This window comes from Hyla sarda, chromosome 10 (assembly GCF_029499605.1).
Source record: "Hyla sarda isolate aHylSar1 chromosome 10, aHylSar1.hap1, whole genome shotgun sequence".
Taxonomy (NCBI): Eukaryota; Metazoa; Chordata; class Amphibia; order Anura; family Hylidae; genus Hyla; species Hyla sarda.
Window position 1 is genome coordinate 65,566,136 of NC_079198.1, and position 15,081 is coordinate 65,581,216.

The 15,081-nt window shown below is 45.7% G+C and overlaps 1 protein-coding gene across 1 annotated transcript in view; it reads right to left on the reverse strand.

The window, feature by feature from the left end:
- Positions 1 to 7,658: 7,658 nt before the first annotated feature.
- The window catches only part of LOC130294536 (G-protein coupled receptor family C group 5 member C-like), a 49,546-nt gene continuing 42,123 nt past the window's right edge, over positions 7,659 to 15,081 (reverse strand). The window contains exons 3-4 of the mRNA XM_056544474.1: positions 10,398 to 10,462; positions 7,659 to 8,302 (exon numbers count right to left, since the gene is read on the reverse strand). Coding sequence (XP_056400449.1) covers positions 8,228 to 8,302; positions 10,398 to 10,462 — 140 coding nt within the window. The 3' untranslated portion in view covers positions 7,659 to 8,227. The remainder of the gene's footprint in view (positions 8,303 to 10,397; positions 10,463 to 15,081) is intronic.

Here is a 15,081-nt window from a genome sequence, read left to right on the forward strand (position 1 = left end):
TTCTCGGTACCATTTTTGTTTTGATCAGACTTTTTGATCACTTTTTATTCATTTTTAATGGTATAAAAAGTGACCAAAAATACGCTTTTTTGGACTTTTGAATTTTTTTTACGTGTACGCCATTGACCGTGCGGTTTAATTAACGATATATTTTTATAGTTCGGACATTTATGCACGGGGCAATACCACATATGTTTATTTTTATTTACACTGTTTTATTTTTTTATGGGAAAAGGGGGGTGATTCAAACTTTTATTAGGGAAGGGGTTAAATGACCTTTATTAACACTTTTTTTAAAACTTTTTTTTTGCAGTGTTATAGCTCCCATAGGGACCTATAACACTGCACACACTGATCTTTCATGCTGATCACTGGCGTGTATTAACACGCCTGTGATCAGTGTTATCGGCGCTTGACTGCTCCTGCCTGGATCTCAGGCACGGAGCAGTCATTCGTCGATCGGACACCGAGGAGGCAGGTAAGGGCCCTCCCGGTGTCCTGTAAGCTGTTCGGGACACCGCGATTTCACCACGGTGGTCCCGAACAGCCCAACTGTGAAGCCGGGTTACTTTCACTTTCATTTCAGACGTGGCGGTCAGCTTTGATTGCCGCGTCTGAAGGGTTAATACAGGGCATCACCGTGATCGGTGATGTCCTGTATTAGCCGAGGGTCCCGGCCGTTGATAGCTGCCGGGACCGACCCAATATGACGTGGGGACACCGCGTGACTCCGCGGCATATCGTGGGAGCCGGTGGAGGACGTACATATACGTCCTTCGTCGTTAAGGGGTTAAAATCCTCCTCTTCTGACTCCTATAACTGGGCTCATTTTTTGCACCGTGATCTGTAATTTATATTGTTAAAGGAAAACTTTTAGCTTGCTCCCCCATCAGTTTGATGCTTACTGTGCCCGCATCCGCCCGGCCAAAATCTTTGTTGTTCTGCTGACGTCAGAGTACCACTAGTTAGTGTGTGGGGGAAGCAAGCTGACAGTTTTCCTTTAACATTTTTGTTTTGAAGGGACCTTTTTTCATGTTTTTTTTATTTTTGTCAAGTACATGAAGTGACCAAAAATACGCATTTCTGGAGTTTTTTTTGTTTTGTTTTTTTTTTACGCTTGCACCTTTGACTATGTGGTTTAATTAACATTAGTTCATAGTTCAGATATTTACACACAAGGCGGTACCACACACGTTCTTCTTTTACATTATTGCGTTGCGTAGCGTATGGAGCCCCGGCTCTTCCCTGGAGCAGCGCATCATGACCCCTGCCCGAAGCCTTGCCCACCACGCTACCTCCATATATCTCTATGGGAGAGCTGAAGATAGCCGAAAGGCTCTCCCATAGAGATATATGGAGGGGGCGTGGCAGCCCTCACTTCGGGCGAGGGTGGAGACGCGCTGCTCCAGGGGAGAGCAAAGCTCCATACAGGAGATTGCGGGGGGCCCCAGTGCTCGGACACCTCACAATCTAAAAGTTTTATTCCATGATACTACTCCTTTAACTCCTTAACGACGCAGGACATATATTTACGTCCTGTGCCAGCTCCCGCGATGTAACGGCCAGGACCCACGGCTAATACTGGACATCACTGATCGCGGTGATGCCCGGTATTAACCCTTCAGACCTTGATCGCCTTATCTAAATTGAAAGTAAAACCTTCCCAGCAGCTCAGTCGGACTGATCGGGACCACCTGATCAGCTGTATGGACACAAGGAGGCACCCGGCTCATGCCGTCGGGACACCGCCTCTCGGCATGCGCATGACGTCGCTTACGACGGCCGAATGCGGAAGTCGACGGGCGGGTCCCAGCGGTGTGTGCTGAGGCTGCATGGAGACGGAAGCGCCATATACCTAAGGCGCCACCTTGAAGGTTAGACATTGGCCAAACTTTAATTAATAGCATTATATATACTCCCACATGTCCCCCACCTCATTACTCCTAGAGGAAGCTTGGCGAAACGCGTCGGAGTGTGAGGTGGGGGGACATCCTGGAGCATACCTTCTGCACCTCAGACCGATTGGTATGGTATATTGTACTTGTTTATACCTGCATTTTGTAACAATGCTATATGCTGCTATACACTGTATTGCCCTATGCCCTGCACTTTGTAACACGTTGATAAAACAATCAACTATCAATGCAATGCTATGGCATAGCATTGATCAGTGTCTGCAATCAATGTACTGCTGGTTATAGTCCCCTATGGGGGCTATAACATTGCAAAAAAAAAGTGTAAAAAATAGTTAATAAATGTAACCCCTTCCCTAACGAAATTTTAAATCAACCCCCCCCCCCTTTTCCCATTTAATAAATAAAACTATGTAAATAAAAATAAATATAAACATGTGGTAAGCTGGACAGAGATCACTGCGATTTTGGGGAATGAAGCGCTCTACTCTGAGCACTGAGACCCCGACTGATCAAAACTTTTGAAATGTCAGGGCGTGGCTTGGCCGTGTACTGTGATGGCCGCATAGAAGGACAGCTCCGCAGCAGAAGCTCGATACCTGCTTTCCTTTCCCTGCCAGCGACTGGAAAATGACTCAGGAAGGACTCTTAGTCCCTCATGAATACTATGGGCAGGAAAAGATCTAACACACCGGGCGATATGAAGCCCCTTCGGCAGTTCTTCACAGCGGGACAGTCCGGGCGAGATTAGGCAAAGATGGTGCGGACCCTCCAGCAGCTGCACGCGATTCCCCTAGAGACCGCAGATCCTACCTCCCTCAGCTTCAGCGCCGGTCCGGTCCTGTGGCCACAGAGGTAGGCGATTCCACACAGCCCTCTAGAGCTCCCCTATCCTGCAAACTCCCTGAGGCATGGGACTCCTCGAACCCGGTGCAAACCATCATGGCGGTGGAAGGAGATGGGGATGACACACTGCCATTGTCGCTGCAGATTTCTTCTGATACCCCTGGTGACACTGAGGATCCCCCTGCGTTCCTCTCCTCATCCCCTCAGACGAGTCCCCTCAAACAGAAACCCCGTCTTGCTGCTGACAACGGAGGTGAGTGGGCCTCCGCAACTGATCATGACCATGATAAACAGTTTGATGAGGGAGACATGTTTGCCTCATATAAGACCTCTGATAAAGCGGTCACAGAGAATGCTCTGAAAGACATGCTGCTACTGCTAAGATCCTCTATCCATAGTGACTTTTCCTCACTACTGATTCCAGTTAAATCCTCGATCTCTGCCATGTAGAAACTAAAATGGCGTCCTATGCTAAAGCACATAATGACCTTGTGGATTCTCATAATGTTCTGGACACTACTATGGATGCTGTGCATGTGAAATTAGCCGATGTAGAAGATCGTAGTAGAAGAAATAACATTAAATTCCGAGGGATACCTGAGTCTATCCCTAACTCTCAGTTGGCCAAATATGTTGGGGAGCTGACTAAGCATTTTTTACCTAACTTACATTTATTTGAATACAGCATTGATCGGGCTCATAGGGTGGCGAAGCCAAAATCTCTGCCAGATGAGCTCCCACGTGATGTTTTGGCTCGGTACACGTTTTTCAAGACGAAAGACTTATTGCTACAGTATTCCAGAAAAAGACGCTCTCTGCTAGCTCCATATGACGCTTCAAGCGCGGCGGGACCTAAATCCCCTGACTAAGGAAATGAGGCGGCTGGAGATTCCCTACCGTTGGGGATTCCCGACAAAACTACTGATTCTACGCCAAAACAAGATGCATGTCATCAAAACTGAGGAAGACGGCCTTGAAACCTTACGCTGCTGGGGTCTGCGGGAACCTGCCCTTCCGAACTCCCCGAATGGACGCTCTCCAGGGGGCTCACCTGGATCTACCTGAACATTCAACTGTCTACAGATGATCGCCCAGGTGTATCTACAGATGCTATTTCTATATTAGGAGTCTTATAGAACGAGTGACCTCCTCCCATATTGGTCAGATGACATGGTCAGACCATGCATTGGTCTCAATAGATATGCGCAGTGACATTCCCAAGCGCTCTGAGTTTGTATGGAGGGCCAATACCAATCTCATTGCACATAGCGCTCATTCCGACAAACTAGAATCTGCGTTGGTTGAGTACTTTCAGCTTAACGACACCGATGATGTACAGACCTTAACAGTCTGCATGGCCCACAAGGCAGTGATTAGAGGCTCTTTCATACAAATGTGGGCCACATTAAAGAGGCAGAGGTCTCTAGCCCTGCTGGAATCTATTAATAAGATAGCTGCACTGGAGGCCATCCAGAAGTCGAATTACTCTGTCGAAACTGATTTACATTTGAGAACCGAACGCTTACATTTACGTACATTACTGTTACACAATTATGGTAAATCTCTTAAACGTTCCAAATTGTCCTACTACCTCCATGACAACAAAATAGGTACCGTTAGCCAAAAAATTGAAGCCCGCTTTCTATAAGCAGCGCATTCCACTCATTAAACACCCTAAAACTCTCACACCTCTGATGTCACCGCGCCAAATTGCAAATGCCTTTCCTGACTACTATGACTACCTCTATAATCTAAAGAATGACCCGCAATGCCCTCAACCCTCCCAAGTTTCTATTGACTCCTTCCTCTCATCTCTTCACCTTCCTAAGCTTTCTCCTGACGCTCTCTCCAGCCTTAATACTCCTATCCGAGACCAAGAGATTAGAGATGCGGTCCGTTCTCTTCTCTCTAATAAAACTCCTGGCCCCGATGGCCTTCCCAATGAATACTGTAAGCGTTTTCTACCCATTCTTTTACCCTACCTTTTGACAGTATTTAATGAAGCTATGACAAAGGGCTCCCTCCCCCCAGATATGTTGGACGCTTTGATCACAACTATCCCCAAACCGGGCAAATTGACAGACTTGACTTTTAATTATCAACCGATTTCCTTACTGAACGGTGACGCCAAAATTAATGCTAAAATCCTGGCTACGTGCTTGAGCTCTTATTTACCTAACTTAGTAAGTAGAAACCAGGTTGGCTTTGTTTGTGGCAGACAGGCCCCGGATAATACTAGACGGATTCTTTCCATTCTCCAGCACTGTGAATTGAGACAGCTCCCGACAATTTTTCTTACTCTTGGCGCTGAGAAAGCGTTCGACAGGGTGAACTGGCAATATACATTTGCGGCATTGAAAGCCTTCGGATTTGAGGGCCCTATACTGACGCCGATCCAGGCCTTGTACTCCAACCCTATCGCTAGCGTCTTCACGAATGGTGCTAGATCTGATCGATTATCCCTGTCGAACGGCACAAGACAGGGATGCCCGCTATAACCTCTTGTTTTTTTTATGACTATCAAACCCCTTGCACATGCTATACGTGCCAATTGTGACATAAAAGGAGTCTGCATTGGCAACCGAGAACATAAACTAGCATTGTTTGCTGACGATGTGATATTGACTTTGACAGACCCGACATCCTCCTTGTCTGCTCTATTCCACATCATAGACCTGTTCAGTACTATTTCTTACTATAAATTAAATGTTTCTAAATCACAAGCCCTTCCGATTGGTGTTTCCCAAGAAATACTTTCAGATTTACAAACGACATTTCATCTTGACTGGCAAAAACACCACATTACTTATTTAGGTATCCGACTCACATCCCCATCTTCCTCTCTTTTTCAGGCTAACTTCCCTCCACTTTTATCCACCCTTATCTCTTCCATTGCGCACTACAATAAACAAATGCTCTCTTGGCTCGATAGATTAGCAGCTTTTAAAATGCTCTTACTCCCTAAACTGTTGTATCTCTTTCGCACTCTCCCTATAAAGATCCCCATGTCCTTCTTCACCTCTACAAACAAGATTTTAGATGACTTCATATGGGCCTCAGGTCATTCACGAGTGTCTAGGAAAGTTATGATCCATAACAGAAGAGCAGGGATTCCTATTGAATCAGGCCTGATATTGAGGGCTACTACCATGCAGCTATTCTGCATCAGATGCGTCATTGGTGGTCTGATAATAACTCTAAATTGTGGGTAGGAATAGAACAAACATATAGTCAAGAATGTTCCTTGAAGTCTAGAATCTTAGCGCCACTTACCGCTGCTCCGTTAACTCACACTCCCCTTACGGCCATAGAAGTCTCAATTAGTTTATGGAAGCGCAGTTGGAATTCTTTTCCGAACCCTATCACCTGTCCTAAACACACCATACCCATTGACTATCTCTCTATGCACATACCTGGTTTAGATTTGACCTTATGGAAGATAGCTGGAGCATCTACACTCAAGTATCTTCTAGACGACAACAATACCTTTCATTTCCCTTCATTGCGAGAGAGGTTCCAGATCCCTCACAGAGAATTTTATAGGGGTCTACAGATTAGGAGCCTGTTAGCAACTGGTAAACTAGATAACTTGAAACTCCCAGCGAGACTGCTAAGTTTCTTAAATTCCTCAGAGGGATCAAACAGAGGTATCTCCTTTTTTTATGACTTGCTGGATGACAAACTCAACATGACGACATTACCTTACATGACTAAGTGGGAGAAAGATCTGAAATGTACCATATCGTTAGAGCAATGGCGGTCAGCCTACAGACATATTACATGCATTTTTAAGAATGTTACTCATCAAGAAGCTATTTTCAAAACCATGCATAGGTGGTACTATACCCATACAGGCTGCATATAATAGACCCGTCTTACTCTGATATATGTTGGCGAGAGTGTGGCGAAGTGGGTACGCTCTTACATGTGTTATGGGATTGCCCTCTCATCAAACCTATTTGGACAGGTTTAGAATTAGTCCTCTCGAGGATGATGGGTATGGCGATTACAATATCTTCCTATACTGCACTTTTAATGATTGACCTGGACAGTTACTGACCTGATGTTAAAACTGTTTTAGCTCACTTGGGTATGTCAACTAAATTATGCATAACTCGCAAATGGAAATCATCCTCAGTGCCAACTCTGTCTGAAATCCTTCATTGCGTTAATTATACGTGTGAGTTGGAACAAACCTTTGCTTTATCCAACCATAGAGATTTGACATTTTTAAGACAATGGGATGTTTGGATGCATAGTCCTCATTATGTATCTCCTTTGTAGGTCATATATGAGTGTTAACCACATTCTGTTGTATTTGCCTCCTCCCTCTCTTCTCCCCCTTTCTCCTCTTTCCTTCTTCTTTTACCCTTTACTCACCTGTCCTCCTTACCCCAAGGGTGCCCGCCCTTGTTATGCCTCCAATATCACACTACCCTATGAATATACTATGGCTGCTACTAGATGTAATTTGTATACTTACGACTTGGTTTGAGTTTATGTTCTAACCGCCCATTACTGAGTGATTATTGTTTACGCAATGTTCTTATCCATCTGACTTTTGTGCCCCATCTGGGTTCCACTTTCAACTCACGGTTGCCTAATTTCGAGCTGAGTATGTACTGTTTTACAGGTTCTGGCCTTGATTTACCTGATGTGATACTGTTCTGATAGTTGTGTTGACTATGTTAGTTTTATATTGAAAACAATAAAAGTTGTCATAACTAAAACTTTTGAAATGTCAAAAAGTTTTCTAAATGACAGGGACAATTTAAGGCATAATAGCATTGTTACACTGGCTGGCAAATATCAGGGTGGAGGACTCATTGTATGTGAAAAACCTTGAAATCAAAAATGTTTATCTCAAATCTCATCACTCTCATCCACGAGACAAATAAATAAGAAGTCAGCTGATACATTGTAGACTTTTAACATTAAATCAAAAGGCAACTGATTAACAAGATATTATTATATCACTGGATCATATAGGAGACGATTAGATAATTGACATATGACAGTTCATTGGCGTCCTAGTTCATTGGCATCATTAGAATATTTAGTTCCAGTGCATTTAACTTAACACCTCCCTTTAGTATAAGAGTTTAGTGACCAGAACTGACGGGATGTTTGCTACATTGTGCGCCACGAGTAAACATTTGTTTTTCTGAATTGTTAACAGGTTGGTTAATGAAGGCTCAGGGGGACTATCTGGCAAGATGAAAACAGTAAATCAGACTAGGAATGATTAAAATGTAATGCAGTCTTATTGAATATTCATAGCGCTGGAAAGAAACGAGAGAAGAACTTGTGATGACATTTATTTTGCCTGCCTCCTGCAGTATTTCTTCAGTCCTGTTACACCTACAAGTCCTATTGTGAAGTTTATCCGCGTGGGTTCTTGTATAGCATTGTATCATCGAACAGCATTCTTGTCACTCCGTAGTGTTTACTGTCAATGTATCCAAAGTTCACAGATGGTAGCGCCAAGGTTCCATTGAAATCCGTGGTAAATGTACTGGTATGTGGCTTACAGTTTCCATGTCCTAGGGGAAAATTCATAATTAATTTTTTTTTACGAACGGAGTAAAATACAGAAAATTTAGATATAGTGTTATTTTTTTTCATTTATAACCATTACCGTATACTGTGTTTATACCTAATGTACTCATCAGAAGCTATTCTGGTAATAAGAGATAGCATTTACAGCAACTGTCTTCAGTACATATAGAGAGGCTGATAGCCATCAGTATATCTTTCTAATCCACCCTTTTAAGTATAAGGTTGATAGAAAAGCTGCCTTTTTGGAGAAGATACAGTGAAATGAATGTCTCTGCATCTACTGTCTCCTGCTCTACTCATACACATGGCAGAACCCAGAGTATGAAGCTGTTATAGAGCCTTATGCACTCCGTGAGCCATCAAATAGTGCTTTCATGAATATGGCAACATTATTTTTCTTACGGATTCTATAAAATCCATAAAATAAGAATGTCAATATAAAGTCAGAGTATAAAGTATAGTTTGAGGCAATAGATTACTACCAAGGCATAAATGGATCTGTAATATAAGTGTAGGTATGCGAGTAATTTAGTCCCTAATATATATATATTAGTAAATTGCTGTTGCCTTTTGTGAATGTTTGCTGTTTAGCCTTAGGGTAGGGTCACACATTCAGTCATTTGCTACATAGTTTGCTGTGTATTTTCAGAAGCAAATTTTGCTACCTGTTGACTTTAATGGGCAGGTAAATACACAGCAGCAAAATATAGTGAGTGTGACCCTATCCTTAAAGGGGTCTTCCTGACATCTACCATCACATGGTTATGCTGACAGGATGGGTAATGAGTGTTTGATTACTTGGGCCCAATTGCTTGGACTCCCAACAATCACAAGAATTAGGGTCCTTATCACTAGACCAACAGACTGCAAAAAACAAACATTGATCTTGTTGAATAGCACTTTTGCCTTCAGTTTGCCTTCAGAAGGGCTGGCCATTTGTGTGAATTTTCATTGTTCACACGACTCTTTAAATGTATCTATGTTGGCCGCACATCACCTGTTTACACTGGGTCATGTGTGGCCAATAGTGATACTGTATTCAAAATGATCGCATAAAAGATTCAATAAGCAAACAAACTTTGTTTGTTGGTCGGCTGTTTGCGGGCCCATTTACACTGGCCGACTATCAGGAACAAGTGTTCTTAGGAACATTCATTTGTCCAATAATTGTCCTGTGTAAAAGGGCGTTAAAGGGGTACTCCAGTGGGAATTTTTTTTTTAAATCAACTGGTGCCAGAAAGTTAAACAGATTTGTAAATGACTTCGATTAAAAAATCTTAATCCTTCCAGTACTTTTAAGCAGCTGTATGCTACAGAGGAAATTCTTTTCTTTTTGAATTTATTTTTTGTCTTGTCCACAGTGCTCTCTGCTGACACCTCTGTCCATGTCAGGAACTGTCCAGAGCAGCATAGGTTTGCAATGGGGATTTTCTCCTGCTATGGACAGTTCCTGATATGCGCATCAGGTGTCAGCAGAGAGCAATGTGGACAAGACAAAAAAGAATCCTCTGTAGCATACAGCTGCTAAAAAGTACTAGAAGGGTAAAGATTTTTTTTATCATTTACAAATCTGTTTAACATTCTGGCGCCAGTTGATTTAAAAAAAAATGTTTTCCACCGGAGTACCCCTTTAAGGGTCCTGCATCACCCATTTGGTTGCAGCAGTGAACACCCTAACTGCTGTTTCATTCAAATGGGCATCACAGGACTCTTGTTCGCATGATTGCAAATGCGAAGTGTTGTATGTTGGACCACAGTGCTATGGTGCCTAAGGGTACAACCACACATCATTTTGAAGCAGAGACCAGCAGTGGCAAAAACCACATACAGGTAGTTTTGTTGCAAATTCTTGCAATTATGAACAAGGATGCCAATTTGGTGTGGTTATTTAGAACATCATGTTAATTTACCTCATGGTAATTTTATTATTAGGCAGGATTTCTCTTTAAGAGGAATAGTTAAGCACCTATCATTACCAGTAGGTGGCGATGTCCTATTACTTTCAGTAATAATAACTTTGCAAAACACGGACACAGTAACCAAAGTTTTCTAGCCTCATTATCTTAACCTGAAGCTTACCCCGGGATGCAGAGGTAGAGTGGGATAGAGTCCGGTATAGTTGCTGTATGGAGAGACTGGTTTGTCTAATTTGAAAGAAAAAAAAAAAACAACTTTAGTAATACATTGAAGTGCGGCATTTAGTTGGTAATTTGAGCTTCAGAATTGCTTATATTTGTGGAACATGTATGATACAGACACTTTTAAGATGTCTACCATAACTCATTTGGAGCTGGATGAGTCAGTCAGTATCCCTACAAGGGACCTGGGGGATATTTAGCATTGCATTTAGAGCTGTTTTGTTGTCTGTATTTGGTGCAGTTTTGGCGCAGTAGTTTTTTTTTTTGCTCCTTTTGTGTGACTTTTCAAATCTTTACAATATTGTGTTGCAGTTAGCCATTTATCCTTTTCATCATGCAGTGGTCATGTATTTATTAATTGCAACTTTAGTAAAAAGTTGCAATTTTTGGTGCAAGCACCACCAAAGAAGTCACAAAGATTGTACTGCACCACACAACAAATATAAAACATTTGATCAGAGTGATTATCACTAGGCAGCAAATTTTCCTTTAACACTGATGAAAAAGTTTAGTTTATGATAATAATGATAAGAAGTACTAGTAACAATACTATAGAAAATAATAAATGATTACTAATTGATTACTAATTGGTATACAGTAACCCCCCCGACATGCGATGGCCCCGACATATGATCAAATCGACATACGATGGTCTCTCAGAGGCCATCGCATGTCGATGTCAGCATCGACATACGATGCTTTTATATGTCGGGCCATCGCATTAACTGCTATCCGACAGCGCAAAATGCTTAAGCTGCTGTCGGATAGCAGTTTAAGCATCCTGGACAGGTTCACTTACCTATCCCCACTGCTCCGGGTCCACTTCGCGATCCTCCGGTGTCTTCTGCATCTTCTCCGAGGTCTGGGCCTCGCTTTCCGGCGTCGTTATTACGTCGCTGCGCACGCTGTCCCGGCGTAGCAACGTAATAACGTCACCAGAAAGCGAGGCACGGACACCGGAGAAGATGCGGAAGAAGCCGGAGGATCCCGAAGAAGATGCCGGAGCAGCGGGACAGCATCGGGAGCCCCTGGGACAGCATTGGGAGCGGTGAGAACGCGGTCTGGAGCGGCGGGGTGTCACGATTCGGCAGACTGGATGTGGATCCTCTGTGCCAGAGAGGAATAGGCGTGGACCGTGCTAGTGGACCGGTTCTAAGCTGCTACTGGTTTTCACCAGAGCCCGCCGCAAAGCGGGATGGTCTTGCAGCGGCGGTAGCAACCAGGTCGTATCCACTAGCAACGGCTAAACCTCTCTGACTGCTGAAGATAGGCGCGGTACAAGGGAGTAGACAAGAGCAAGGTCGGACGTAGCAGAAGGTCGGGGCAGGCAGCAAGAATCGTAGTCAATAAGGCAATAGCAGGGGGTCAAGTACACAGTATGGACAAACACAGTAACGCTTTCACTAGGCACTAAGGCAACAAGATCCGGCAGGGGAGTGCAGGGGCAGTGATCAGATATAGCCAGGGAGCAGGTGGAAGCCAATTAAGCTAATTGGGCCAGGCACCAATCATTGGTGCACTGGCCCTTTAAGTCTCAGAGAGCTGGCGCGCGCACGCCCTAGAGAGCGGAGCCGCGCGCGCCAGCACATGACAGCAGGGGACCGGGACGGGTAAGTGACTTGGGATGCGATTCGCGAGCGGGCGCGTCCCGCTATGCGAATCGCATCCCCGTCAACAATGTCAGTGCAGCGCTCCCGGTCAGCGGGTCTGACCGGGGCGCTGCAGGGAGAGAAACACCGCGAGCGCTTCGGGGAGGAGCAGGGACCCGAAGCGCTCAGCGTAACAGTACCCCCCCCTTAGGTCTCCCCCTCTTTTTGTCGGGATGTCGCTCCACCTGGGACGAGGACATTGGGAGCGATTGTAGAGTCTCCTTCAGGGGGACAGTGAAGTCCTGGGCAGACCGGTCAGAAGGAGTGGGAATGGGGAGGGAGGGCAGAGGGTGAGGCTTGGCACAGTCCAGATAGGCCTTGGGGAGACCAGGCACAGGAGGGGACACGGAGGCCCGACAGACGGGGCCGGGAGCAGGCGTGAGGCATTTCTTGCGGCAAGCAGGACCCCAATTCTCGATCTCCCCGGTGGTCCAGTCAAGGGTGGGAGAATGGTGCTGGAGCCATGGCAGACCGAGAAGGACTTCAGATGTGCAGCCGGGCAGAACCAAGAATTCAATCTTTTCGAGATGTGGTCCAATGCTCATAAGCAGAGGCACTGTGCGAAAACGCACAGTGCAGTTCAACTTGACTCCGTTGACTGAAGCAATGTAGAGCGGCTTGATGAGACGGATCACCGGGATGCAGTACCTATCAAGCAAAGAGGCCAGAATAAAATTTCCAGAGGAACCAGAGTCCAAGACGGCCACGGCAGAGAAGGAAGAGTCGGCAGAAGGAGAAATCCGTACGGGCACAGTGAGACATGGAGAAGCAGACTCCGTACCCAGAGACGCCAGGCCCACATGAGCAGGTTGCGTGCGAGCATTTTCCAGACGAGGAGGACGAATCGGGCAATCCACCAAGAAATGTTCGGTACTAGCGCAGTAAAGACATAGATTCTTATCCCTACGGCGAGGCCTCTCTTCAATAGTCAGGCGAGACCGATCTACTTGCATAGGCTCCTCGGCGGGAGGCACAGGGGTAGACTGCAAGGGATACCGTGAGAGAGGTGCCCAGGGATTAAGGTCTTTTTCCTGGCGGATTTCCTGGTGTCTTTCCGAAAAACGCATGTCAATGCGGGTGGCCAAATGGATAAGTTCATGCAGACTGGCAGGAATCTCTCGTGCGGCCAGCACATCTTTGATGTTACTGGATAGGCCTTTTTTAAAGGTCGCGCAGAGAGCCTCGTTGTTCCAAGATAATTCGGAAGCGAGAGTACGAAATCGGATGGCGTACTCGCCTACTGAAGAATTACCCTGGACCAGGTTCAGCAGGGCAGTCTCGGCAGAAGAAGCTCGGGCTGGTTCCTCGAAGACACTGCGAACCTCAGAGAAGAAGGAGTGTACAGTGGCGGTGACAGGGTCATCGGAGTCCCAGAGCGGTGTGGCCCAAGCCAAAGCCTTTCCAGACAGGAGACTAACCACGAAAGCCACCTTCGACCGTTCAGTAGGAAATTGATCCGACAACATCTCCAAATGTAGGGAACATTGTGACAGGAAACCTCGGCAGAGTCTAGAGTCCCCATCAAATTTGTCCGGCAGGGACAAGCGGAGGCTAGGAGCGGCCACTCGCTGCGGAAGAGGTGCAGGAGCCGGCGGAGGAGATGGTTGTTGCTGCTGTAGCTGTGACTGAAATTGTGACTGAAGCTGCTGTAGCTGCGACTGGAGTTGCTGTGTCATGGTGGTCAAGTACGACAGCTGGTGATCTTGTTGGGCGATCTGTCGGGCTTGCTGGGCGACCAGCGTAGAGAGGTCAGAGACAACTGGCAGGGGAACCTCAGCGGGATCCATGGCCGGATCTACTGTCACGATTCGGCAGACTGGATGTGGATCCTCTGTGCCAGAGAGGAATAGGCGTGGACCGTGCTAGTGGACCGGTTCTAAGCTGCTACTGGTTTTCACCAGAGCCCGCCGCAAAGCGGGATGGTCTTGCAGCGGCGGTAGCAACCAGGTCGTATCCACTAGCAACGGCTAAACCTCTCTGACTGCTGAAGATAGGCGCGGTACAAGGGAGTAGACAAGAGCAAGGTCGGACGTAGCAGAAGGTCGGGGCAGGCAGCAAGAATCGTAGTCAATAAGGCAATAGCAGGGGGTCAAGTACACAGTATGGACAAACACAGTAACGCTTTCACTAGGCACTAAGGCAACAAGATCCGGCAGGGGAGTGCAGGGGCAGTGATCAGATATAGCCAGGGAGCAGGTGGAAGCCAATTAAGCTAATTGGGCCAGGCACCAATCATTGGTGCACTGGCCCTTTAAGTCTCAGAGAGCTGGCGCGCGCGCGCCCTAGAGAGCGGAGCCGCGCGCGTCAGCACATGACAGCAGGGGACCGGGACGGGTAAGTGACTTGGGATGCGATTCGCGAGCGGGCGCGTCCCGCTATGCGAATCGCATCCCCGTCAGCAATGTCAGTGCAGCGCTCCCGGTCAGCGGGTCTGACCGGGGCGCTGCAGGGAGAGAAACACCGCGAGCGCTTCGGGGAGGAGCAGGGACCCGGAGCGATCAGCGTAACACGGGGACAGGTGAGTATTAAATACACTTTTTACATTGCACGAATCCCTCAACATACGATGGATTCGACAAACTATAGGTCGTTTGGAACGAATTACCATCGTATGTTGAGGGACCACTGTATTTTTCAGATGCAAAATTAAATTCTTTCAGTGCATTAATGTGATTTATTTGTATTTTATTTAACGTACATAATTATGGGATCAGCCATCTTGCATGAGCTCTTTTATCAACATTTACAACAGCCTGGAGCTGACACATTAACATGAATAGGAGAGACTTCTGGGCATGCCTTGTGACCTGTTCAGATGTCATTCTACAGGACGGGAGGATGAAATTAGTTTTAAGCTAAGTGGTGAGAATGGAAAAAAAAAAAAAAAATATATATATATATATATATATATATATATATATAAAACTTAAAGGGTAGCTCCCACCAACCCTCTTTTTTTTTCTGTCCCTGCCTATT